Below are 27,993 nucleotides of genomic sequence, written 5' to 3' on the forward strand. Positions count from 1 at the left end.
CCCCTGTGGGTTGGATCTGAACCACTTGGCTTTTGGCTGCAGCTGCCAGCACTGCAGCATTGGCAGTCAGGAATTTAACACCACCATCACACCGCCCCCAGAGGCCTAGTTGCTGCAGCCACTGTCAGCATAGCCAGCATCCAAGGGGGAAAAGCCATCAACCAAAAACACTAAATTCTGTCATGGCATTGAATCCCAAGGTTCTGGCCATTCTGACACTGCAGCTCTAGCAGTGATGGAGAAAAACCCTGGGGGCTACATAGCACACCTCAGTGGGCCAGATCCAGCTTGCAGGAAGCATGTTTGACATGCCTGTTTTACCCCACCACAAAGATGGTATTAGGTCATGCCACCTTGTCAAGAACTATCAGCTTTTTAACCCCTTATAATACCCCTTTATTACCACTAGTAAGACTGGAGCAAATTGAGGAATTTTCCTATCCTAGAGCAGTGGGGTGCCTTCAAATTCTTTCAAGGGTGTCTCAGGGTGTTGACACAATGTTAGCATTACTGGGTGTGCAAACATAATTCACAGGATAAACCCAGAGATGTTAAATAGGAATTCATAGTGTTGAAAGCATTCTGACTGGCTGTGGACTTTCACAGATGTTTGGGTTGGAAAGGACCTTAACAGATCATCAAGTCTGACCCCCTGCCCTGGGCAGGAAAGAGTGCTGGGGTCAGACAACCCCAGCCAGTTGCATGTCTAGCCTCCTCTTAAAGACCTGCAAGGTAGGGGAGAGTACTACTTCCCTTGGAAGCCTGTTCCAGATTCTGGCAACCCTTACCATGGAAAAGTTCTTCCTGATGTCTAACCGAAATCTGCTCTCCATCAGTTTGTGGCCGTTGTTCCTAGTTACTCCAAGGGGTGCGCTGGTAAACAGAGCATCTCCTATTCCTTGCTGTTGTGTGTGTCCCACCCCCCACTGATGTTCTGAGTTCTTTGCAACAGAACTACTTATTATTATTCTATAGTAAAAAATGAATGAAAATGAGTAGTAAAAAGTGAGTGAAAATTAGAAGCTGGTACCTCAAATCTACTGAATGGTGCTTCAAGTCTGAAAACCACTGTTTTAAAGTTAAACCAATACACCTGAATAATTCTCTATGTATCGCTAAGTATGCTACACCAATAGCCAGCTGTAGGGACAATTCAGCAAATGGGGAAGATCACCATTACCACAAAAACGCTATAGACCAGGACAGTGTTTTATCTCTGCATGGATATATATGGTTCTGTAGTTACTACGCATTCCTTGAAGAAAAAAATTCATAGGTACAAAATTAAAGTCAATAAGGTAAAGTTGCTGGTATTAAAGAAAACAAGACCACTGCAATATAATATAGCTTTAAAATGAAGTTATATTAAATAACATTCACATTCACAATTAATACTGGCTCACTATTAATACCGGTTCATTATTTTCCATTTGAAATGCTTGTATTTAACTTTAACCATAATGAACAGTGCACAAGATGGATTCCCTGGTTGTCAGGATGCAGTCAGTCATTCTTCCAAATACTTATGTCCAAAACAGCCACAGGCAGAACTGTTAGCTAAAGTTCAATGTGGTATTCTGACATGGAGAACATTTCTTTAAAAAATTTTACACATCTCCAAATATGCTCTCAAAAGCACTTCCATTATTTTCATTATTTTTTCATTACTAAAAACATGTAGTTTCTAAAATAAACTATAAGATTTTTTTTTTGCAATATTTCCTGGATATAGGGATCGATCCTCATCCTACCACACAAATTCCATTGAAAGCAATGAGTTCTGTGTCAAACAAGCAACTACCTAATTTATACTGTTACAAGTAAACAGGTTGGCACATTAGAGAATCTTGTATAAATGAATTTGTTGAAGTGCTTCTCTATCAATGTCCTTTTCCACGTACACATCATAGTCCAACTGCACCTCTTCTACCCACTGACTGAGCTGTATGTTCATCTAAAACAAAGAAAACAAAAATTAACAGTTTTGAGAACAGCTGCAGTTCCAAGGACTGAGCAGAATAAGAGAGTGCTTACACATAATTTATTCAGAATAGATAAGTTAAACTTTTTCTAGAAACATTATTTGACCTCAAAAGGAACATCTAAAGATAACACTTTTCAGTTGACTTTCTGCATATACGTGTATATAAGTGAATAAGCCTAATGGTTCCTGACTGGAAAGAGCTAGTTAGCCTTCCTCACTGAAAGGCATAGTTTAATAGGTTATACAAATATAAGGTATTAGATGTCTGCAGCAGGAGAAACTATGGGACTACTGCAGGTATTTTCTTTCTCCACACACAAGGAGGTTCATGATCAATCTTGTTTTTGTCTTAGACTGTTCTTGTCTAACCACTGTCCCTTCCAGAAGTCAAAGTGCGTCTTTCTTTTTATTGTGGTGGAAGATCTATTTCACAGCTGACAGATGATTCGAACTCTTCTAAAGCAGAATATTGTATATCCAGTGAGCCACTCTATCAGTAGCCCACTGAAATACTTAATTCTTCTCACTGACACGTTTGCTAACGCATCCCCTCTCTAATGATGTGTAAACTGTAAACAATCCCCATTAAATGCACAGTACTATGGTATAACAGCTCCCCCATGACCAGTTTTCTTAGTTTTCACAGCTTCTAATAGCAGGCCCCAAGTTGACTGTTAGAAGACTTGAAAATGAAGAGAGTTAATCAGGTTTAGGACTCCCAATACCACACAACTGGTATTTAATCAGTTTTAAACACCACTGTGTTTAAAACTGCCAATACCACACCAATACTACTTGAGTAGTTTACACTAAGGTTGGTTAAGAGCACAATTTGGGTTAGTTCAGTCTTTTTTTTTCAATCCTGAGGCTATACACTGAAACAGAGTATAAGGTACTTTGAGAACACCAGAGTTAAGGCATTACATGAATGAAATCTCAGAATAGCCCTGTTAGGCTAATAAGAAGTTTTTCTATTCTATAGCTGGGAAAAGCAAGGCACTGGGATTCAAGGGCAAAACCATGGAAATGGGTGGCAGAGCTGGGAATAAAACCAAGAGTCCCAGTTTTTAAGTGCCTGATCTAAACTTCAAATTAAATTCTCTTAGCTGAACATGTGCTACTGAATATTAACTATTAGAATGCAGATTAAGTATCAAAGCAACTTTTACAAGAAGTAATAAAACATATCTGCTAGAAACTGTTTAAAAAAAAAAATCACAAACCTGCAGGTTTGAGAGAGATTCTTCAAGGCTTGGGACTGTCACTAATAACAACCCTTTCTTCCGTACATTTTGACTAATAAATTCCCAGGCTCTGAAACACATTTTGAAATTTAAATATGGTATTTAAAGATTGCAAGATGATCTCTTTTAGAAAAAGAAACACATTCAATGCAAAATGAAACTAAACTAGAGCTGAGCCTTCAAGAGGCTGAGAAGCAACTTATACAACTTAGTGACCAAAAGCAGATGAACTTCAAAGATTTGTCATTTGTACTTTAGTATCAATTATTGTTACAGCAATTTTTGGACCATTCAGTTACCCCTTATGAAGACAGGGGGCTGTTTTAACTGACTACTGCAATGTTCTGGACAAAAACTGGTAGAATAAATAATCTGACAATCAAGCAAAGGCATTTTAAAAGCTATTCCTTCATATAAATTATGTGTGTAACTTCAAGAAACACAACATGAAAGATTTTCATAACTCAAAAGGTTAAACACATTGCCAGACATAGATTACTTGCTCGGACACACAGCTTACCTGGCTTGCTCCAGGCTGTCAAGAAAATATTCAAAAACATTATTCATTACAACTACATCAGCATTTTGAAGGAGTAAAGCTTGAGTACAGATGTCTGCATGAATCACCTGAAAAAAGAAGAATTTCAGATGGAAGTAAATTAATTAATAAATAAGTTGCATGGTTTTTTAAATCAACATGAAGTCTGTCAATAGACCAAAGCATCTATTGCCAACATCTGTCACAGATAATCAAAAGGGACGAACCATTCAAGTTTGTGATAAGCAAAACAAAAATAAACTAACTGAAGTGAGTGTTAAGGAAAAAAGATTTTTTAGTAATTAAACTTTTAAAATCATTATGTTGAATAAAAATATGATCTGCCCACTTTTGGCCTCATATGCTGAATGCTACTGGAGTACAGAAGTTTTGTTAATGAATTTTCTGCTTTAGTGACTTGTGCTTATTTATCTCCGGTAAGGATTTAATTCAGTTAAAGGTTTTATGAGGCTATTGAAATGCATCTTCAGGGTTGCACTGGTTGCAAGAGGAGCAGTGCTTAGCTGAGTCCTCAGAACCCAAGTTTAGTTACTGCACTCTCATTCCACGTTCTGGAAATACTGGAGATGTCATGTCCTCAAACCTTGAGGAAAGGATTGTTTTTATCCACCCAACAAAAGATAACAAAACATGTACTTTACAGGAAAGGCAAAAATGGACACTTGAGCACCCTGGGAGGCAGCTTCACATGGGGCAGCGTCAGTGGTTATGCGGCTATTGGTGTGGCAGTTGCAATGCTGGCAGTGCATTTACTGCTCTTTTTGCTGATGTCCTGGTCCTCTTCCACTCTGCTTTGCTATGCTTAGGGACAGTTGATGAGATCTGTTGCCTGCAGCTAAACAGATACTTTGGCTAATTTCTGAAATTCACCACTGTACCAATGTCTTCGTTAATCTAGAAATGCTATTAAAAGTTATTGATAAAGGATGAGGCACTAGCACCTATTCACCTTTTCTAGTCAGTACTTCAGAGATTGAGAATTAAGAAAATGGGTAGTTTAGGTATCTTATATGATAAAAAAAATCAGTCATGGGATGATACTTCACACTAATCCAGTAGATTGGATAATCCACATTTTGTTATGTTAATCTAGTGTTTATATAATTACCACAAGGCTCAGCAAAGGAGAATTTTGGATTCTGTAGGAAAATATGACAGCTTTGTATAGAGAAGACATCATTTTTGCCACTATTTTGTTTGTTTTAAATCCTGTTGATATCTATTAAGAAAAAAAGATGTCTCTCCTCTACTGAGGCATTTCCTCACAAATTAAATGCAGAACTATGCTGTTCCAAGTGATATAGGAAGAGGTATTCCATATATCACTGTAGGAGCTTAAATGAGGAAAGAAGGAAAACTGAGTTGTGCTAGAATTTAGCACTGATTCATGCAACAGAGCCCAAACACTACCAAAATACCTTGGTGTGTGTTTAGTTATGGCCAGATATTTCTATACTAGCTTTAATTGTAACAAAGTGCTAAGGTTAATAAAAAATGGTTATTTTTATCCTATATATAATTTATCCAGATAACTAGAGTCAACTAGGGTTGATTGTGAGTTTCTCTCATACTTTGTAGTAAACGTAAGCTGGAAGTGGGATTCCGATCAGTGCTTCTTTGGTAAGAAGATTTATACATTCTTCCTTCCTAATATACTCTTTTCTAATTAGTAATTCATAGGGACCGTGTCAACCAATCTCAAATCTGACCTACAATATCATTTTTTTCATGTCCTCTATGTTAAAAGTTTTTCAAAATCATTTACTGTATTATCTGGAAAATAAAATAACGTTTGCATACTACCTGTACATGTTATCCTATCAAAGGAGGAGGCTGATTTTTTCTACATTGAAATGGAAAAAGAAATAAAAACTTGATTTTTAGGGCCCCAAATTAATTAGTGAACCAAACAACTGTACAAAAGTTAAAGCACCCCTGAATACAAAGCCAAAGGACTGATAGCCTTCAAATATGGGGGCTCTTCAAAAGTTAGCTGAGGCAGGCAAACAGCCTGTGTGTGTAATGCAGGAAATTATACAAAGCACTACCAATTTACTTTCTTATTAGTGACATCCCTAGAATTTCAAGCCTGGATTCAGGAATGTGTTAACAAACTGGCTTAATTTTAAATGTGTTGAAGCCCACTGAATTTAGGGCTATTAAAAGGTAAACATGCATTTAAGCACCTTTCCTGCGTAAAAGTAAGTTCCTGAATCCCACCTCAGTTTACCTAAGCTTCTATTTTATATTTTTTTCCCCACAACATCAAGTATTTGCCCCAGCATGACTTCTATGCACTTTTTTTTTCTTTTTTAATTTATGAATAGGTCAATCTAAGCCATTCATAAAAGTCCTGTCATTAAATAAATCATTTCACACTCTTGTTCTAGGATGATGATATAATGTCCTATTAAAAATAAGTCAGAAAATATTAATCACCAGCAGAACTTCTTTTCCTCCAAAACTTTTGGCCTCCTTCTATGGATTACTTAACCAAATGGCTTGTGTCTGTTTTCTGCTGCTAACATCTTGCTCCATAGAGGTTCAGTTAGAGAGACAGGATTCATTTTGTAAGGCATTGAAATCCAAGAATGATCCATTCAAAGAGGTGTGATAATAGGAGTCACATGACACAATTAACATCAAATGGGAACTGAATAGTAAAGTCCCCAGGCACTGCTTTGAAATGCTTTCATCTTTTTCATTTCTCTGCTTTGAAAACTAACATTTCAATAGAATTACAAGGTGTGAAGAAAAACTACCACTTAAGAGGGTGTATGTTTTCCAGATTAAAAAATGTCTCAGGACCAAAAATATATCTCTGCAATCTCCAGTGAATGAATCTGGAAGACTATTCCATTGTACGGTACAATTTCATTCACTGATATGTTTCCGTCATGTCAGAAACAGAAACCTTTGCAAAAATAGGATTTTGGATAGGCTGGGTATGACCACGTGTAAAGCACTGCAGTATTAAACTGGGATTAAATAGTTTATGCTGCTATTTCTACTGAACAGCACAGTATCCTCTTAATTGGTTATTTTATTTGCTGAGCAGTGATAGCACCTAGCAGCTTGTGTAGATTCACTCTAAATTGTGTATGCAAAATGGGTAAAATCACGACCCTATTAAAGTGAGTAGGAACTATCCCCATTGACTTCAGCAGGACAAGAACTTAAGCCAGGATTTCACCAATTTTATTTTAGACAATGTTTTGTTACAGTTCACTACAATACCCATAAGAGAGACTGTGTTTTTCATTATGAGAATGAAAAAATGTACATTTTAATGACATGAGTTTGCTTGGAGCATACCTTGTTTTTCCTGATGTACAATATGCACTAACATAAACTGAAATCCTCAGTTTCACGAAAATAAAGACATGCAAGAAAGAGTGTTGGTAGCCTGCCATCCTTTAACTTTACATGAATACAAATCCTTGGCAGCTTCTTTTTTCTGTTCTTTAGAAAAGATGGAGACCCCACATAGCAGTTGCTTTGATTATTCTAGACACGTGTCATGTATTGGCTTGATTCTTTTCCACTAAATTCAGTGGCACTGATTTTATTCAGAACCAGAAGTTAGGACAAGGGTGCTCAACCCCTGGCCTGTGGGTCAGATCCAGCCTCCAGGCACCGTGTAATTCAGCCTCTGGGGCTCCCCACAAATTCTATGGGGAACCCCAGGGGCTGTGGCCCTGTGTGCTACATTGGGCAGCACAGGGCTTCTGGACCCTGATCCAGCCTGTGGACTGGTCCAGCACCATTCGCCTGGCCCACAGGACCAAAACACCACTGAGTTAGGACTATGAGCTACTGTTGTGAGCCTGCTGGCCAATTGAGCCAGATTCAGATAAAGGTAATGGATTTAGTAAGTGTTATTATATTTTGAAAGAAGTTATTTAATTTTTTTATCAGTTTTATTGGATTTGAGGCTTTTGTCTTCTTACAACTGAAAAGATAAAGGTGGAGAGACACTCCAAAACACCTTTGATTTCACTGGTCTTTATCCCCAAATAGGATTTCCTAATTTATATTACAGTTTGTTAAAAATATAGACAGTGCAAAATATATTTAGTCACCTTTACTCTGTCAGTGAACTGGTATTTTGTGATCATCATTTCTTGCAAGTGGCAAAAGTCTGCATTCATTTCCACTCCATATAACTGGAATGCTGAGCTGTAAAGACAGCCCTGTACTAAGGAAAAAAAATATAATAACTGAGGTGTCTTTAAAGTAGCCTGAAATGGAAAAAATAAGGGTAAAGTACGCTGCAAAGTGAAAAATTCCAAGATTACGAGTAAGTAAAAATGTGTTATTGGGTAAAGTCAAGTCATTTTGGAATAATATGGATAGGAAATGCACTAGAGTGGACAGCTACAATTTTTTTAAAGGTTAAGACTCAGTTTTGGCAGTTACAATTAATGTTTTATCAATATTACCATTCAAAGGAAGGAGTTGAGCCGAGAGGGCAAAATAAGATAAAGGAAATTAAGCTGCGTATCTAGCTCTTACACTTCAGTTGGTAAATAAATGGAAATTAGCTGAAAGAGAGGAAACATTAAAGCAATATAAACTGAATCATGGAAGTAATTTGCAACAAGGGGAAAAAGCTCAAAAATAAAATAACAGTCTTACAAAGTGGTGGGAGTTTTTTTGTATTATTTAGGGAGAAGATAGAAGATATCTATGAAACAGTAAAATCCAACCCCTCCCCCCTCAGCACCCAATGAATATATATAGAATTCAATACACAAGATGGTATACGAGAGACAAATTTGTGCCCATACTGCAATAGGCGAACTCAGAACAGGATCTCTCTTATAATGAACAATACTATGTATAAAAGTACTTCTTGTATATGCATATCAAATGTAAATGTGTATTTTACCATCCATCAATAACTCAAAATTATTCTAAAGTAGTACACCTTTCGACTGCGATTATGGAAAGATTCTGTTCAACAGGAGGAAAAATTTCTGAGATAGCATGAATGCCTGAAAACTTGGGGCTACAATGGATAAAATGCTGCGACTTTAACTGCAGCTTCATTTACCATGAACACTATAATTACATCTAGCTCATGATAGGAAAGACAAAAAAGAGTATGCCAAACATACAGAATTTTTCAGATGTCCATGTACCACAACTTGATTATTATAGCTTTCTGAAGCCCTTCAACCCTATGGGCAGAAAAGTCGCCTGTGCAGAGAAAATGAGGCAAATTGACACTTCTGAAATGTGAGCCAAGAATCTGATGAAAAAGAGACCTATTCTTTTAACTACGTTGCTCCTTCCTCTTGAGGCTATCTTCCATTTTAACAGCACAAATGTTTCAGAGCTTCAAAAAAAATTCAGTAAGCATAACAGCAAAGTGTTACCATTTAAGGATCTGATTGCACAAACATTTACAGATGGGAGTAACTTTATTCTTGAGCAGTCTGCCTTCAGATGAGCAAAAGTACACGTTCAAGTGTTTCCAGTATTAGGGTGTAAAGCGCCAATGACTTTGAGAAAAAGGTGAGGTGTATTAACTGTTATAATGTACACCTAGGCATATTTTGCATTGCTGTTGGCCATATGTTACACCAATTGTGCCAAAAGCAATCAAAATTGCACTTGAGTTTCCTGATAAAATGTTTTATATGCATTTTTAAAAATGCAGAATAAGGCAACATACTTTAAGTAGTATATAATCCTTCTCTCTGTATTTAGCAGTTCGTTAACTTTATAATGGCATTCACTAACCTCAAGAAAATATATGGTCAGGACAGAAAAAGACAAATTAATTTACCAATAAGGGACTGAGAAGTAAGAAACAGAAGAACAGCCAAAATGTCCAACAGCAATAGCCTGTGCTGTTGGACAACAGACTCCTGGCCAATAAATGCAATGGTTTGTGTTTTCATTTTTAAGGGGAGCTGAAGGAGAACTGAACATAAACACCTCCCACTGTGGTCAAGCTATACATTCTTCTCTGTTGATCTGTCCTCTCAGATCAAGATATAGTTTGGAACAATGAGAGCTGGCAACAAGAAAAGGAAAATGTATGTAACAGAATATGATTTCCTGTGCTAGATTTACCGCGAACAGCACTGCACCGAGCCTGGAGCCAACATCAACCAGAGCCTTTCCTGTCAGGTCAGGCAATACATGTTGATAAAGAAACTTCAGCTCCATGAGGGAAAAGGAATGAGAAATAAACTCTGGGAAATAAGAAAAGAACAAAAGTGTTGGGTGAGCAATTTTTACCAATGCAAAGTTTTCCATAGAACTTATCATCATTGAAAATATTGTGAGGTTTCTTGAAAGCCTGCCTTCCCCAGAGCAGGGAACCCCAAGGTTTGTAGCTCTGGGGGAATCTGCTAAGCAGATTTAGGGCTACACTCCCTTTCAAGGAGAATTTTGAAATCCTCCAAAAAACTGAATTACCTTTTTCTGTACAGCTCTAATAATTATAGTTGCTTGCCAGTGACATCATAACAGCAGTGAAGTTACTTAAACAATTTGGGATTGCCACTGATCATAGTACTTTAGGTCTCAAAGCAGTGGTACTACAGATTTCCTAGATGGACATGGCTTAAAATTGCAACTCTGTAAAACCTTGACCCTGAATGTTATTGCAATAAAGTACTCAAGCCTTGCAACTTAAATGTCCTGCCTTGCACTAGGGACACCCCAGAGCTACATCCCATTTAGTAGCAATTTCAGGAGGTATTGTAGCTTCAGCCTTTTGGTGCTCTTCCCCAATATGCAGGTAAAGAATGACACTGCTGTGTCAGAAATCTTTGGCTTTTGCACTATATATTTTCCTCTCCAGCAGCCCTGTCTCCTTTGGATGAATGGAAAGTGCCACTTGCGTAGTGGTCATGTGCAAATATATCTGTTTGACCCATGTATTTGGAAAGCTCTTTGCATTCCCTCCCCACAGAGAGTGGGGAATAATATGGTCTGCAGACAATGCCAGTTTGGACAAAGTCCTCTATCGGCTGGATGTTCTTGTGAATAATTTTAGTTAAAAACAGTTTGTTTATGGCTCCCAATACAGTGCTTACCTAAAGGTGCAGTCTTGTGTGATCCACACGCCACACAATAATTTCTACTCATTTTTCCTTCCTCACACAATGAATCAACAAAGTCGTCATCATAAAGGAATGCATCAACATGAATCATAGGCTCTGGATGCTGATGCATCTGAAAAAGTGACTGATATCAAAGAAAGGAATAGCAAAGTTTCTTCATTTCATTTACGCTGCATTTAACAAAATCCAAGATCCAGACTCTGGGTCTCATTAATCATTCATCTGGAATCTTGAAATTATGATGTACTACTTCCCCATGTACACAACCCTAAGATTCAGGACAATCAATCCAAACTATCTTATTTGTGTAGTTTATTTAGTTATTTAATGGAATATATTTTATTTTTCTCCAAATCTAATATGGTCTAATAAACTCCTGATAAACTATCAGACACTCTTAAACTTAAGAGAGCATTCAAACAGGGATCACACAGATCTAACACTATTAGGGGTGCATTGATAAGAGTTTTTTTGGGCCAATACCGATGGCTGATTTTTAATGAGCCATATTGGTTGATAACAAGCTGATTCCAATATAGAGCCCTGCAGTACGGAGAATAGCGTCTGGCTGGTAAGTCTGTTGTGGGGGGGCGGATCGAGGTCCCCACAGCAAGAAAGGGAGTGGAGTTGGCACTGGGGCTAAGGTAGGGTCAGGCACTGCACAGCTGGGGCAGGGCAGGGCATGGGATGGAGCTGTGGCTTGTCTAGGGGATGTGGGAGCAGCTTCTGCCACTGTACACACCATGGGAAGGCATGGGGGGGCACGTGCCCCCAGATCTGTGTGCGAGGGAGGGCAGGCTGCTGCTGTGGGCTTGGACTGGGGCGGTGCCGGGGTCTTCTTGGTGGGGGCTGGGTCAGGCTGCATTTGGGGTGGGTGACATGCTGGGTGGTGGGGAGCTACAGCGAATTTTGGAGTAGCTTCAGCCCCGCCCCCCAACCCTCCCTCCCAGTGCTGCCATGTGCCCCAAGCGCAGCCTAGCATAGCCCCTGGCTCTAGCCTGCCAGAGCAGCCTGCCCTCCTCCGTGTGCAGATCTGGGGGGCAAACAACCCCCATGCCCTCCCAGGGTGTGTGCAGCAGCAAGAGCCACCCCCTCCCTGCCATGTCCTCTGGACGAGCTGTGGCTCTGTCCCATGCCCCAACCCGCCCTGGCTGGGCAGTGCCTGCCCCTGGGGCAGGTCCAGCACCATTCATACAGCTGCATTCAGCCAGCCCTACTCCCACTACGTCCCTCACTGTGGGGGCCTTGATCTACCCCTTCTCCCATGCCCCTTCTGTCCCCCATCGCCCCTTCCCCCACAACAGACTTACTAGCTGGACCTGGCTGCTCTCCATGCTGCTGGGCTGCGCTGCGGCTGTGTGCATGCACAGGGCATTTATCAGTCATATTATCAGCCACATCTGACAAAAAAAGCCAATTGCCAATACTCTCAATTTTCCTCATACTGGTGCCGATCCAATATGGGACCGATGTATCAGTGCACCTCTAAACAATATTGATTTAAAGCCAACTGAATTAAACCACTACAATTCCTGTGTGCACACCTGGATATTTGAATTTTCACTAGATAAGTAGCTGCACCACAGAAGCTGTCAAAGGAAAGTTGGAAGTTTATGCAGGTGAGCTGGGGACTATCATGCTTTTGGTTCCTTCATGCTGGCTTTGGCATGTAGGAGAAACCAAATGCTTTAGTACTAGTAGGTGATTTTACTTTTTCTTGCCACGCTTGGAAGAAGAACACATGATGGAAAAAAAAGGAAGTGATGAGCTGAATTCCTTATTACTTACCTTGGAGGCACAGTAGGCCAAATTTGCTCCCCCCTTCAGCCTTAAACAGCTAAACAACAGCAACTTCATGCTTCATGTTTCAAAATTGGAGAATACTACTAATACACATATAATTATCAATAAGATGGTTATTATTAAGCAATGTTGCCTGTTTATTATCTCAAAGATGTGCATTTCTTCTTTCCTCTTCTCAGTCTCATGATGTGTGGGGACATCCCATTTTTCCAGCTTAGAACTACCTGCAGCTCCTTCAAGAATAAGTTATCTCTGCTCCAGATTGGTTAGAAAGGCTGCTCAACCAGAAAAGATGTTCCAGCCAACAAGAGCTGAGAAGCCTGCCTCTTTCAGACCCTGACAGCTCAGAAAACATGAAACAAGAAACCAACATTATATTCCTCACTGTGAAACCACCAGAACGTTGTCCCTGTCTTTTCCAATTTTATAGTTATTATTTAATGTCTACATTCTAATAGCACCTAGAGACTTTGATTATCATTTTGATAGGCACCTCCGTACATAGCTAAATCATCCCCATTGCATTTGGTACTCAACACACATAATGAAAGCTGAGCCACTGCCCCAAATAACTTATACTCTAAACACTAAACTTAGTCACAAAGAAGTGAAGTGACTTTTTCCAGGACCACACAGAAGAGCTGGGAAGAGAAGCTAGGTCTCCAAATTCCCAGGCCCATGACTTAAACCATGCTGCTACCACTTTTGCTATTAAAATCTCCAAACGAGTGGCAGGAAGAGGACAAAAAATTGGCTTACCCTCTGAATAGCGAGATGTTCCGAGTTAAGCATTCCTTCAATGGGTAAGCATTTTCGAAGATCTTCAGCAATACTTCGGAGCATAACATCATTATTACTTAGCATGAAGTCATCAAAGTCATCTATAAAACAAAACAAATAAATAAATAAACACACCATTCATGGGTACATCTTGTGGGCTTTTCAGCAACCAGTATAATACAATTGTGATATATAAATAGTACCAGATGCACAGGCTTTTATTTGAAGTGCATTTTCAAGCCTTTGTTACCTTTTCCAGCCAATGACAGATTTAGAGCCTAATAACTTTGCCCTTTAAAGTAAGTGTAGAGCTTTTTTTAAATCCTAAATTATTTTCATATTTATAAACGTATAACTTACACATGATGGTCTTTGCCCCCACTAAAATGATATTGTTTCAGTCTAAGGTATTAAAACATCAAAGATGCTTTTGAAGTGCTGGAAAAATGACAAAACTCATAGCTCCTTGCAGGCACATAATTTTTATAAGTTTCTCTTTATATATACACGCATCATCTTTCAAATAAAATATGCAGAAATGCTACTAGCAAAACTCATAGACAATACACAGGGCAATAGGTCCAATTATCAGCTCTCTTACCATTTTGACTCGCATCCAAGAAAAACAAAACAATTATGGAAATAAAGTCTCATTTTGGATTTGATACTGGCCTAGGGTGGGCAGTGGCTCAACTGTGGATTTGGCTCTGGGGCTCTGAAGCCCGAGCTGAGCTGCTGCTGCTGCCTGCCTGCCCCAGGCCAAAATGGCTCATGTGGCATGGGAGGGGGCACATGGCTAGAGGGAGCAAGGGGGTGGGGAGAACCCACCACCTCTCCCACCTCTTACTGTGTCTCGCCCACTTACCTTCTGCTCTGGTTCTGGTCCCTCCAGCCCCTTACCTTCTGCTCTGGCCTCTAAGTCCCTGCAGGTGCTTGCCTTACCGCAGCAAGGAGTGGGGAATTAATTTAAAATTACTTTCAATAATTAGATTCTTCTATACATATAAAATTATACCAAATTTATAATTTTCCATGCAGAGGATCTAATTATTTGGAGGGGGTCATCCTAAATTCAAAGTAATCTTGGGTTTAGGTAAACAAGGTAAATAACTTCTGCACCAATATATGCTCCCATCTGCTTCATTTTAGATCCTTTCCCAAAGCTAATTTCCTTCTAACCAAGGACAACTTGACAAAAAAGCTCCTTAATGCTCCATCTATATTGGGCCCTGAGTTAGTTTTTAACACAGGTCTATACAATACTGATATAAAAAAACAAGGCTCAGCCCCATCCATTAAGGCGTTGCCTACATTTGCATTATTTTCATCTCAGTAAAAACATTTTTCTCAAATGCCTTGTCTAGTTAGAATGAAAGCGCTTTGGACAAAGGCTGGTTTCTACAATGTATACATACTGCACCTAACACAAAATGAGATCCTATTCTTGGTTAGAGCTTTGCAGTTCTTCTGCAGTATTATTATAAGTAAGCATTTTTCACTGCTCCTGGCACTGGTGGGAGCCTCAGTGGCAACTAAGATTCAAAACAAGTCTACTAGACACAGCGGTTAAATGTCAAGGACTTGCCTATAGTAGGACACCAGATATTTTTTACTACTGGTAGGCTGTACCAGCACCAACAGTAACGAGCAATTTTATAGCCCAAAGGCCAGTTAAATCACATTTTTTGCCTTGTAGTGACTTTGAGTCATTCAGTAAATGCGATTTAAGTAAATATGCTAATATTCAATACTGCAAGACATTCTCTCCCTACAGAAAATTGTGAACGCTGTTTGCATACTTCCCAAGACTGAGATCATGAGTCCAAATGCTGAATCTCTTACATGATGCTGTAGAATTTGGCTGTGTATACACTTTCAAATAATCTTGGAGAATTCTCCCAGATTTGTTTTCCTGGTAGAAAAATTTACCCAGAGACCCCTGAACATACATTTGAATGCTGAACCCCTGAAGAGCAGAGAGCTTGTAGTGCTGACTCTGTGCAGCCAAGTGGCCTCTATGCCAGGGGTGGGCAAAATGCAACCCATGGGCTGAATGCAGCCTGCCAGGCCGTTCTATCTGGCCCACAGGGCCCCTAAAAAATTTTGAAAATTTAGTATTTATCTGGCCCTGGCTGCTTATTATGTGGCCCTTGATGGCTTGCCAAAACTCAGCGATAGGCAGCCAGGGCCACATAAATATTAAATTTTCAAAAATTTTTAGGGGCCCTGTGGGCCAGATAGAACGGCCTGGCAGGCTGCATTCAGCCCATGGGTTGCATTTTGCCCACCCCTGGCATAGAGGCCACTTGGCTGCACAGAGTCACCTGAAATAATTGCCCACCCCTGCTCTATGCCCATATCTGAATGTGCTGTGCAGGCTCTCTCAGTCTGTACTTGACCTATTACTTCTAGGCCTTTAAACTAGGTAGACTCCATTAAGGTTTATTTTGGTTACTGCTAGTTACCAGTTGTATCACAGTTGCATTGTTCAAAAGACCCAACTGCAACAGGATGCTCCATTGTATTAGGTATTACTGAAACAAAGGAAACCATGGTCATTGTCTCAAAGATCTTGCAATATCATATATCACTTTGTATCTCATGTTATGATGTTTTGGATCAGGTCTTAGGAAAGAAGACAATTAAGCAAATTAAGTGATAATTTACACAAGTTATGTGCTCAACTTGGCAGCTCCAGATTAATAGCAATTTACTTCTGTGTCTCCCACTTTCCTCCAATCCATGCAACAATCTGCAGATTGCTTACAGGGACTGCAAAAGTAGTGGATCTTGAGGAGGAATTTCAAAAGAAGGGCAGCGACTTTATCAATCAGTGCAGGAAGCAGATGTTCCATGCATACAGGACAGCATGGAAGAGAGCAACAGTGGACTAATGGGTCTTCAAGACAGGTCTCATTAGTGAAGTAGACAGGGCAAGGGAAACTTGATAAAAGACAAGAACAGATAAGAAAGGACAGACAGACAGACTTGTAAAAGGCCTTAAACATGTAAAGAAGAAATCTGAACTTGATGAGGTGAATGATAGTAGATAGAATTAGGGGAAAAAACAGTCACTGGGTCAGAACAATGGGCAAGAAAGATGATATTTGCAGCTGCATTTCTATGAACTGGTGATTGTGGACAGTAAGCGCCAACATTTGGCAGTGCTTTTAAACAATACAGTTACTATACTGAAGAGCTCACCCAGTTGTTATCCTGATTGGTATCAAATTCACATACAAATTTAATTAAAATGCAGAAAGTGTCACTAGATTACCCACGCTAGTAAGGTAAATCTTCAATATGACCACATTTAAGCCTTTTCATAGATTTCATAGTCAAACAAAACTAAACAAAAATCAATTTTATTTTTTTTGTAAGTATTGTTATTTTTTAAATAAAACCACTTCATCAGCATCAGAAAACTGACCGATCTTAAGTTTCACTTTCTGTATGTCAGGGAAAATGCTAGATAAAATGGCTACTATAGTTCCTGGTTGGCTGGGAAAGATCTGAAAACCCCCAAAAGTTATGTCCCTGCAATAACTGCAAGCCATGTTGCTAGTAAAGCCACAGATTCCATACTTGCAATTTACTAACTAAAGGGAATTTTCACTGATCCATATTCTACAAAATCCTTGTAGTGGGAATATGGCCCAGTAAACAGGACACTGACCTGGTTTAAGATATGGATATGGATTATGTAAAAGATATGGATTATGTATACAGTTCCACCACTGAACAGCTACATGACCTTGGCCAAGTCTTTAAACTAATCTGCATTAGTTTTCCCTCACCACTTGCCTTATCTAATTACACACAATAAATTCTTAAAGGCAGGGATTGTGTCTTATGAATTTGTATATTATCCCTCAAAATAAGGTTTGCATCTTGGCTGGTATCTCTAGAACAGGGGTCATCATTGTTTTTGGGCAGAGTGCCAAAAAACACTTGCAAACTTGACTCCCAAGATGTTGGCATGCCAGGGGTGGATGACAGGGGAGCCACAAGGGGCCCAATCCTTGTTGTGGCAGTGCAGCCCTGGCCCCTTCCCTGTCATCTACCCTGAGGTGCATGTGCCAAGCAAAATGCCTGTGTGTGCCATGCTCTGGCAGTTACTTCAACACAAACGATAACAAACACAATAAAGTCAGTGACCTAAGATCACTTTCTGCAGGTATTGTGTACACAATGGACCACTTAAAAACAAACAAACAAACAAAACAAAACCTATACTTGAAAACCATCCTTGGCTTAATTGACCCCAAAAAACAAACCTATTGAAACCTGGGTACTGAAAAGTGGTCAACTAATTAAAGTTACTTTTCGCCAAGTAGTGCTTCATATTCCATTCACATGAACATTCCAGGGCACAAACAACAAAGTTGATTGAATCTATAACCTTTGTTTGAAGTTACAGACTAGCAACCTATTAAGTTTCACTTGTGTAATGGACTTTATTTGTTCACTTAAACTGTGACTAAAACTCAGAATTTGAAAGATTATTTAATTCATAATCATGAAACAGAAAAACCTAACACAATAAATCTTATCAGACTGCCTTAGCTAGGTATTTATAGTAGTAGGCAACTGTCTCTCTCATGAGAGTAGAATTACGCTATGTGAAACATCAGCTCTCTGAATACAATCCTTGCTTGAAAGATAAAGCAGCAAAAAACTGGGCAGTATATATAGAGACACCAACCAGCCCACACACCAGTGTCTCCCCAAGAATGTTATCATCTGTTTTCCACTCCAAAACAAGTTCCACTGGATCTGCTCACTGTACATCTGTAATTTAATTAATACTTAGAAACACCTTACTGCTGCTCAGCAAAGAAGTTTTGGACATTACCTTATATATAACGACATAATAATTTAATAATTCCTACCATCTCTTCCAGTCCCAGATAGGTACACTCTTTTGTATATGAGCATAAGATTTTCTGGTACTGTTTCCAATAGCCGTCAATCATATTTAATTTGATCTTTAACTCCTCTGGTGTAGTGTTTATATTAACTTGTTGCTGATTAATCTGATAGAAGTTTTTGATGGTTCAGTTTTGAACTACTTAAGTCATATATTTGTTGTATAATCATTATTTAAATTTAGGCAACTCATATGACAGTTTTCACTGATGACTGACTGACTATATCTAGGTCATGTTCTTATGACATCAATCTCTCTCCTCATCAGACTAATTCTCCCAATGGAACAATGTACAGGAAATTAATGCCACTTCTCAAAACTAGTGATGCATCAGATCCTAACAGATAACACCTCTGCTCAACTGATCAAGTATTTAAAATAGTGGAAAAGACTCCTAATGTATCACCACCTTAATGCAGATCTAATCCCTTGTCAGTGTGGCTTCTGTTCAGATGCTCTACTCTCACTTCTACTTAGACAATATACTGCTTGGATACACTGTTTATCAAATTAAGCACCATATTTATTTCTAGATGCAAATTCTTTTTCTGTAAAACAGTATTTCTTATATCTTCTTATGATATACTTGTGAATGCCAGAGCTACACTACAGTGGAAATGGAAACCTTTTAAATAAAAGCAACATGTTGAGTAGAGAGGATGAAAGAAAAAAAGGCGATTTGAACTGATGTGGGTGAGAGGAAGAGAAGGTAATATCCTGTGAAAGAGGCTTTCTTTTCTTTTACAAAAGCCAGGCTATCTTGCCCTTGTGGAGCTCATCACCTGGGAAAGGAAGTCTTTGGACTCTGCCATACATAACTGAAAAGCTGGCCTAATTGTGCACCAATCATAAGAAAAGTTTCTCCTCTAGAGATGTGATTCTGTATGCTGTTCTGAGGCAGAGTCTCATTTATGGCCCATTTAACTTAACACTACTGAACAGCCTTCCCTTGCTGCCCATCAGATCTAACCTGAGGACACCGAGAGCCCTCAGCTCCAAAGTCAGAAGACTAGATCCAACCTCAAATTTTTATCTAATTACTTAGCTCCTAGTCCAAGTCAATGCACAAGGAAAAATTAAACTCAAGAGTTAAGTGGGCCTCACTTATCCTAGACATCATGAACAACTAGTGCCTCCCAAGACTGGGGGGACGGGGAGCGCACAATTTGTGGGCACTAGTGGCAGGGTGGCAAGCAGCAACCACCTGCAGAAGCTGGCGGTGGGGGGGAGGGGGCGATTGCCAGCAGTGAGCAGCGGCAAGCAGTGATCAGTAACTGCCCACTGAAGCTGCCACTGGCGGCCCACAGAAACCAGTGGCAGCACTGGCGGCAGCTAATCTTGGGGAGGGGCACGGGCCCCTCACCTCCCCCCTACAAGTTGCTTATGCTTGACAACCAGCATTGTAATGGTCCAAGTTCAATAACTGGTTTGTTGAATGTCAACTCCTGTAGCTGCCCAGCACTGCTTCACCTCCTGGGATTGGGGCAGGCAGCAAATACAGCCAGAGCAGCAGAGTGGTAGCCAGGCAGGAAGTGGGGAAGAAGGACTGCACCACAGCAAACAATTTAACCCCTGTGGACTACCAGTTAGACAGTCCTATTCTTAGGGTATTTAGACCAGTTCACCATTTTAGAGACATCTCAGGATAAACTCAAGATTTTAATGAAATGTAGGGAAAGATAAATGTTTCTGAAATTGCTACTCATTTTCTTACTGTTGTGCTATTAACATTTTTGTAGTGCTACATTGCCCAGTATTAAAACACAAAAGAACGAAATAAATAGAAAATCATTTAAAAACTATTTGGAAGGAAAAACATATAAGGATATGGGGACTTTTTATAGACTTATTCATGAATGACTGAGCAGCAAGAATCTAAAAGTAGATTTAAATTATTTGTTGAGAAAGCTCTAAATACAGTAAAAATAGTTTGAGTTGTCAGTGAGGAGGCTGGCTTGGTGACCCCAGCCACAGGTTTGAAATGACCCCATGAAGTCAGAGGGTCAGTCCCAGCAGTGCCTACATAGACCAAAATACCACAAAACTTACTGAATGAGGGATTTCTTTCTCTCTCTTTTAAGACGTGACCTCAAACCTGAGGTCCCACCATAAATATTCTTGCATTTTTCTCATAAAGCATTATAATATGCTGTGGTACATTTTAAATATTAGGAGAGGGAGCTGAAACAATGTCCCCAAGCCAGCAGTTATAGCAAACACCCGTATAAATATCCTGGGAATGTAAATCCAGGCATATATTCAGATCTACTGTTAATTCTCTTATGCAGTCTGCCTCACACTTTTAGAGCTCCAGCTCCTGCCCTGCTTCTGGCAGTGGCGGGGCTTTCACATTACAGTACTGTAGCCTTAAAGGGGTGCTTAATTACACCACCAACAGTAATTCATTAAGCGCTTATGTGCCAGTTCTGTGCTGTGTACAATGAGAGTTGCTTTAGGCTGACAAAGTTGTAAGTGGTAATAACTTGAGCCTCTTATGGACCAGAACCTTTTTCCCTTGAAGGCAACCTTGGCATACTATAAATAACCTCTTCCTCCTCAAACTCCCTCATCTTCATCGGCATATACACATAAACCCCAGCCAGTTCTGGACATTACACATTTCTTTCAGTACCAAGAATTACACCTATTAAAAGTTTTATAGGAGTTTGGATCAGGTGGAAGATAGACGTTCATGCAATGAAAGCTGGGCCCCAACTGAATGGAATCTTTACAAGAGATTCCCAGAATGGCTTGACCTAATAACCCCTGGATTTTACCCAAGCATTATTGGCAACATTTGAGCATTATCCCAGTAGGATATTAATCATCGTATTTTAAAAATCAGTTAAATTAAGACACCGTAAGTTCCTGTTGTTCATTCTGACTTGTATTGTTTAGTTGTCTTCAAGAGCTAAAACTAATTCAAAAGAAAAATGGGAGCGTAAGTCACTGTGAAATGACGTACATATCGCTGCAGTGTGTGGGAAGATCTGGCTGCTTGCGAAAGAGTGAAAGCAGTGTTGCTAAGCAGCTGCCTGAAAACAGTCACATCTACTTCTACAATGTGAAAAGAATCGGAACTTCTGAAAATTGCAAGACCTGACGAATAACATGACTGGTTATTTTATGCTCTGTATCAGTAGATGAAAAAACCCCAGTGTCTTGCCCCCGCTTACCATACCACAACTACTCGAGATTACTTAGAAAATCTGTTAAATCAAGGACCTGTTCAATGTTGTCTGTTTTAGCTTTGTGTTGTTTATGAACAGTCTTTATTTCAGGTAAGTTAATAATTTTTTGCTATGACAAAAGTACCTTAAGAGAACTTTAAACTGATGTGCCCAGTAACATTTCATACAGTTCATCATTTTAAAAGAATGAGTAAATATCAATAAACCATTTTAAGTAAAAGAAAAAAGCAAGCAATGCAACATATTACTGAAGGGGGATCTACTTGCTCGGGACTTTACTCTGTGATCTAGGAAAGCTGTGCATGCACTTAGCCCTAGGGTAATCTTGTACTGCACTGGTTATGCTGAAATGATGCCCAGCCCAGTAAACCCCTTCCAGACCTAATGTTTCTCTTCAGCTGGAATTGTTGTAGTGCAGCATCTTGATGGAAATAAGAAGGTGATCATAGGACTACAGAAAAAAAAAGAGAAAATAACCTGCACTTCAGACTATGCCATTTTGCTTCCATTTATTTTATTCCCCCTTGTTTGAAATGCCATCTCTTCCCATGCTTACATTCAGATCAGCTTTCCCCTTTAATTTTAGGTTTTTGCTAAAAATTGCTTCTCTCGTACCTCCTCTGCATTCCCAGGAATTCTGGGCTCTAAACTTCACTTTAAAACTGTGAAGATCAGACAACCTTTCATTCCTTAATACTGTTTTCTCTCCACATGGGGCAAACTCAATTCTCTACTTGAATTCAGTTCTAAAGGTGGACTTCAATTCCAGATTTTGGGTTTTGTCCAGTCTCAGTCTTAATGACTACAGCAATGCTTGATACTACTTGATACTACTGATAAAGGTTTTTCCAAAGAAACTGCAGAAAGAGAATTTAGCAAATGTAAAGGTGATATAAGGAAACAAACTACTGTGGGTAATAACTGAGAATTCTTGAATGGGAAGGTTACTCCTCAAATATAACAACTTCAAAATTTCAGCACCAGAGTAGATTTTGTTTATAAGCAGTATTAAGGCAGCACAGGACTATACCACTTATGGTGCGGTTTAAAAGAGGGGCCTGAACTATTTGGTAGTTTCTTACTAAATATTTAGAGTAAGTATGTAGTGATTTGAGCTGGTAGCAAAAATATTCACTTTTAACAGGAGTAAAAAAAACTCAGGGAATCATCCGAGACATTATCGACTACTAAACCTTGCATTTTTTAAGTTGGTTAAAACAATTATTAATTATATTAATTAGCCAGCCTGGCTTTTGTAAATCACATCTCACTAATTGAGTACAGTTCTCTGAAGATGTCCATGAAGTAGTGAATAAAAGAGAACATTCTGACAGTTCAAAACCTTTCAAAGGGTCTCTAACACAGTCCATCGCCAAAAAGCTATTAAAGAAAATAAGTAATCTTAGAAGATATGACTGGGTCACTATGTCCAGCTCTCTACATTAGTGTGATCTCTGGGGGCCTTCTGGGTAGCATGGCCTGTCGGGTATGTAACCCCGCCCCTCAACTCGCCTGCCATGACTTTGATGTTAAGCTGTCAAGAGAGAGGGGTTCAGTGGAGATCTTCTTGGGAGGACTTCCCGACAATAGCAGTACTCAAGATTATTCGGCGTGATGTTCCATGGGGCTCCACCTCCCCTACACCACGTCCACTTGCCAACCAGATAGGTGATGGTACAATGGTGGTTTCAACCCCGCAGGCTTGCTCACCGCCTGCTTCAGGTGGGGGGGCATCTGCATCCGAGTGGACTCAGTCAGCTCTTGTCCTTCCAACCTTGATACCTCAACCTCCTCTATCTCTTTGATTTTTTTTCCCTTTTTTTATGTTTTCTTTAGAAGAAATATTCTCCTGGGGCAGGACAGGGATGTACAGCCACCTCCTCTTCCCCAGCCTCCTACAGGGGGCTCAAACGCTGCTGCTTCCCTACCTCCTACAGGGAGCTTCAACACTCCCCCTGGGCTGTCTTCTGCAGAGAGCTGTAGTGCTTCCCCTGCTCTACCTCCTACAGGGGGCCGAAGTGTTCCCCCTGCTCTGCCTCTGGCAGGGGGCTCAAAGATTTCCCCTGCTCTGCTCGCTGGTGCTGCTCCGGCTGTACCGCTCCTCTTCCCGCAGGAGCCTCAGCACATCTGATGTGCTGCCCACCTTCTCTCTCTTCCTTTGGCTCCCCCCTTCCACAGCATCTGTCGGGGCTTTTAAACTTCTGCGCAGTGGCCAGTACAGCCAGTGTGATTGGTCCAGCTATTCCCCATGCAGGGAACAGCTGATTAAACAGCCAGCATAATGCCGGCTCACGTGGCTGCAGTCCTGGTTCCTGCGCTGCCAGTCTGGCAGGAGGTAGGTTTTCCCTGTGGGGGGTCTGTTTCAGGGTTTTGGGACCTGCAGAGCTCGCCTCCACCCCTTTGAAAACCTGTGGGGGGCGTGTCGCCACCACAATTAGCAAGCAACCATTTACACAAAGAATCCCCAAAATTACCACTTTGAATCCTCACACACAACTTCCAGATACAACAGCAAAACATAAACAACATCCTGTAAAATGATCATATCCCCTTCTCAATCTGCATTTTGCCAAACTAAACAAGCCAAACTCCACACACAGTATTCTTAATAAACTCTTATTAATGTCTTGTGCAATAAATAGTATTAGCACCTTCTTGGATCTACTGCATGCATCATAACTGATCCACCTTTTTCACAGCTGGATAACTGGGGCAGCTTATAGTCATCTTATGATGAACCAATATACCACGTCATATTCCTCCTTAGGTGTCTCCAGACTGTACACCCTCATCTTATAGTTGAAATCTAAGCGGTAAAGGCAAAATACCATCACGAATCAGGCACTGGACAAAATAAAGGAAACAGTAAAAATGTGCTCAATTTTTATCAGTGAGAAAGGTTAAACAGCCAGGTGCTTCCAGATTCTGTGCTAGGGCCAATGTTATTTGTTAACAAGCCAGAGTCCCTCTGGTTCTCACCTACAGTTCCCAGCCTCATCACCTTAGATATACCATTAATGACCTTCAATCCCTCCTGGGAAATGATAAGCATCTCTAAGTAGTCATGAGGGACAAACTGGTCCTGATTTACAGGCTGTCCCCCAACCTCAAACAGCATCTCTCAAGCAACAGGCTACCTAACTCCCAGCCTCACTATGGCACCAGGCTTTGAAATGGACCCAAGTGCCTTCTGTGTCCCAACATCAATACAGACTGCTTCATCATTGGATCAAATAACATGGATTACAGCATCCAAGGTTCATTTACTTGCAATTCTACCAATGTCATATACACCATCATGTGCTTACAGTGGCCCTCCACCATCTACACTGGACAGACTGGGTAATCCCTACATGACAATGAATTAATATGGATATGACATCATTTGCAGAATGACACACAGGCCTGTAGCACGACACTTTAACCTCCCTGGACTTCCATCACTGACTTGAGGGTGGTTGTTTTTACACAGCAAACTTGTAAAAACCAATTTGAACAGGAGGAAACTGCAAAACAAGTAGTCATCCACAGACTGGATTAAGTATGGTTTAAATGGGGACTACAGATTCTTATCCCATTACCTGGATTAGTTTTTACGATTCAATAGAAACCCTGTTGCTATGGGTTTAAAGTTTGTTTGTTTGCCTCTCCCAGCACTGCTCCTCCAGGATCTAATGAAGTGAGCTTCATCTCATGCAAGCTTGTGCTATATATTATATTTCATACACACACACACTCTCTCTCTCTCTCTCTTACTTTGGCTAGTCTGGAAAGTACAAATCTACCCTGCTTTCTACTTGATTTCAGACTAACACAGCTAAATCTTTTTGTTGTACAGTACAGCCAGCAGGCGGAGCAAGATGACTAGACAGAGATCACTTCTGTGTCTCCCAGAAGTTTTCCAGCAACTGCTTCTTCCCAAAGCCATATATAGCTATAACTTGAGCTATTTTTAGACCTACTGACAGACTTTAGTCCATTGGTATGAAGAGTCTTAGAACAAAAGCTACTTAGAAATTTGCCTATATTATTTGTGGCATAAACTGAAGATCCAGGAGGTCCTGTTTAGGAGTGCATGGATAAAGATGTTCTTGGCTAGTACTGAGAGCTGAGGCTTAACCAACCAACCATATTGGCCAATCTGATAATCAATATTTAGTAATAGTGCAAGGCAATTTAAACTACTGACATACACCTTTTTTGTTTTGTTTTGTATTTATAATAAACACACACACACATGCATCCTGCCTGCTCCAGCTCTCAGTGAGGAAGGCAGTGACCACCTTATTCCCATGCAAGTTTCCCCCTCGCCCACAGCTCCTATCAACAGCCAGGCATGGCAGACCCTTGCGTGGAGAATAGCACTGAGGGCTTTTGGAGCCCCAAAGCATGCCACTGCCTCAGTGCTAGCAGGCCCTGTGCAGATGAGCTTCCAGTTGCAGGGGAGAAGCCACTTTTGCAAAGGTGCCAGGTACCCAGCATAGCAGAATGTCCCTCACGTGGCACTTTACCCCACCCTCAGATGGCCCAATGTCTCCACGGCAGCCCCAGCACTCAGACCTCTGCTGCATGTACAGCATTGCCATGGCAGCAGCAGCAGGAGTCAGTGACCCCTTTGCTGCTGAGCACAATGACCTGTGATCATTCCCCAGTGCCTCCTCCCCCTCCCGCTGCTTGCTGGGACCTGCAGTCTGCTGTGCTTGCCAGGATACTCTGGGAATGCAGCTGTAATTATCAGCTAAAATGACCAAAAAAAGCTGATAACCAATAACATTATTTCCCCTTCTATCAGTTGCAATCCGACAGCCGACCAATATATCGGTGCACCCCTAGTCCTGTTACCAGCTAATGTGGAGTAAAGCACTATTAAGTTGGGGCCAATGATTAAGTAGACGTACCACATATGTCACTATGGCAACATGATTTAGTACTTCCTTTCGGAAGTACTAAATTTCGGTGCGGTAACAGTTCGTATACATGGCACAGTTATTTTTAGCAGCTACTTCACTGTAGTGGCCCACTGTACCAGGGTAGCACATCACTATGATGAAGTAGATGCTAGTCACGTGTAGATGCGCATGGATGCTATGTCACTGTAGCGCTTTGCTACGGTGAGGCAGCGTCATGTGTAGATGGGCCCACTGATAACAGGAAACTATAGATGCAGATCCAGAGGCAGATTTTTGTGGGTGGTATCTTTTATTGGACCAACTGCAGTTGGGACAGATGTACCCACAGGTCTAAAAGCATTTTGGTCACTTTATTCACCCCAGCGTGATGTGCCCATGGCTTTAGTGCATCACCGATTCATTCACGTTTTTAAGTTTTTCATGTCAAACCTAACAGCAGGCACACGGATTCACGTGCTCAGGACAGCTGAAGGGTGGGAAACTTGGCTGCGGCAGGGTGATGCTGTCAGTCTCATTCACACAAACCAGGAAATCAACAAAAAGCTACAGACAGCCATTCAGAAAGGCCTCAGGCAGGAAAAGCAATGTTGGTAAGGGCAAACTTAGACACCACAATTGGCCCCATGAAGGGCACGCAAGAGCCCCCATGTTAAAGCCCTGTAATGGTGTGAAGCACCTCCAACGCCTCGCAAAGCTGCACCACTTTCAGGGGAGGGTGATCTCTGGGCCACCTCCAGGCAACTTCACGGCTCCACGGACATTAAAACGAGGCGTCTATGGCCCCCCAGCATGCCAGGATGCACCGCTCCTAGTCCCCACGCCGGTCCCGGCTCCTAGCCACACCCCTGTCGTGCCGAGTCCGGGCGCTGCCAGCGATTACGGCATTAACCCTTGCCGTGCCCGGGCTCGCACAGCATCTAACGGTAACACAGGCTCAGCGCGGTCCAGGGCAGCGGGGAAGCGCCCGGCCCGTGCCCCGCGCGGCGGCTGCCGGCGCTTACTGCTCGTCCGCATCCAGTGCAGCAGGCGGGGCAGGTCCGCCGCGCGCGTGGCCCGAAGCACCGCCAGCACCGCGCCCTGCGCCGCCGCCAGCTCCATCCCCCGCCGGCCCGCGTACAGCGCATGCCCGAGAAAGCCCCCTGCACATCCACCCCCCCTCTCTTCCCCTCCCGCGCGTGCAGTGCTCCTGAAGGCGCATGTGCGTTTTCTTCTGGCTGGGATCCCAGAGGGCACCTGCGCCTCAGTACGCACGCGTGAGGGAAAGGCCGCTCCGCCTCAGCAGCGGCTTAACCAACCCTCAGTGCGCATGTGTGAAAAGAAGTCCACTCCTTGTTTTGAAAAACAGCCGGTGTACTCGCTGTCGCTTTAAAATAGCTCATCTTGACCACGCCCCATCTGCCTCTGCGCATGTGAAAAAGTTTCCGCCCTCTGGCTACCTGATGCAAAAGCCGCATGCACATAATCCTTGCCCTCTTGGGGGAGGGTTCGTTTCTTCTCAGCGCGCATGCTC

At 41.2% G+C, this 27,993-nt stretch overlaps 1 protein-coding gene across 3 annotated transcripts; it reads right to left on the reverse strand.

Annotated features, from left to right (window-relative positions):
* Nucleotides 1-1,344: 1,344 nt before the first annotated feature.
* On the reverse strand, nt 1,345-27,924 carry LOC109321035. Of its 3 annotated transcripts, XM_019551321.1 has the most exons (9): nt 27,485-27,550; nt 24,225-24,379; nt 13,432-13,553; nt 10,843-10,981; nt 9,872-9,993; nt 7,870-7,980; nt 3,749-3,855; nt 3,208-3,298; nt 1,345-1,954 (listed from the first exon to the last, which is right to left on the reverse strand). In XM_019551321.1, exons 3-9 carry the CDS (start codon nt 13,534-13,536, stop codon nt 1,838-1,840), a joined length of 792 nt encoding a protein of 263 aa, XP_019406866.1. In that variant the 5' UTR covers nt 13,537-13,553; nt 24,225-24,379; nt 27,485-27,550; the 3' UTR covers nt 1,345-1,837. The 3 variants fall into 3 exon arrangements, with proteins under 3 accessions (XP_019406866.1, XP_019406865.1, XP_019406864.1); XM_019551320.1 differs by lacking the exons at nt 24,225-24,379; nt 27,485-27,550 and adding an exon at nt 27,779-27,924; XM_019551319.1 differs by lacking the exon at nt 24,225-24,379 and having other exon boundaries at nt 27,485-27,606.
* Between the last annotated feature and the right edge of the window lie 69 nt (nt 27,925-27,993).

Source organism: Crocodylus porosus, unplaced genomic scaffold, assembly GCF_001723895.1.
Source record: "Crocodylus porosus isolate Cpor-Errol unplaced genomic scaffold, CroPor_comp1, whole genome shotgun sequence".
NCBI classification, from domain to species: domain Eukaryota; kingdom Metazoa; phylum Chordata; order Crocodylia; family Crocodylidae; genus Crocodylus; species Crocodylus porosus.

Excerpts from the sequence above, each read along its gene's own strand:
- LOC109321035 (XM_019551319.1), bottom strand. The coding sequence starts at position 27,581 with ATGGAGCTGGCGGCGGCGCAGGGCGCGGTGCTGGCGGTGCTTCGGGCC. Across the intron at positions 3,856-7,869 it reads AGTTCACTGACAGAGTAAAG|GTGATTCATGCAGACATCTG; the intron begins GTGACTAAATAT and ends TTCTTTTTTCAG. Across the intron at positions 1,955-3,207 it reads AATCTCTCTCAAACCTGCAG|ATGAACATACAGCTCAGTCA; the intron begins GTTTGTGATTTT and ends TCTTTGTTTTAG.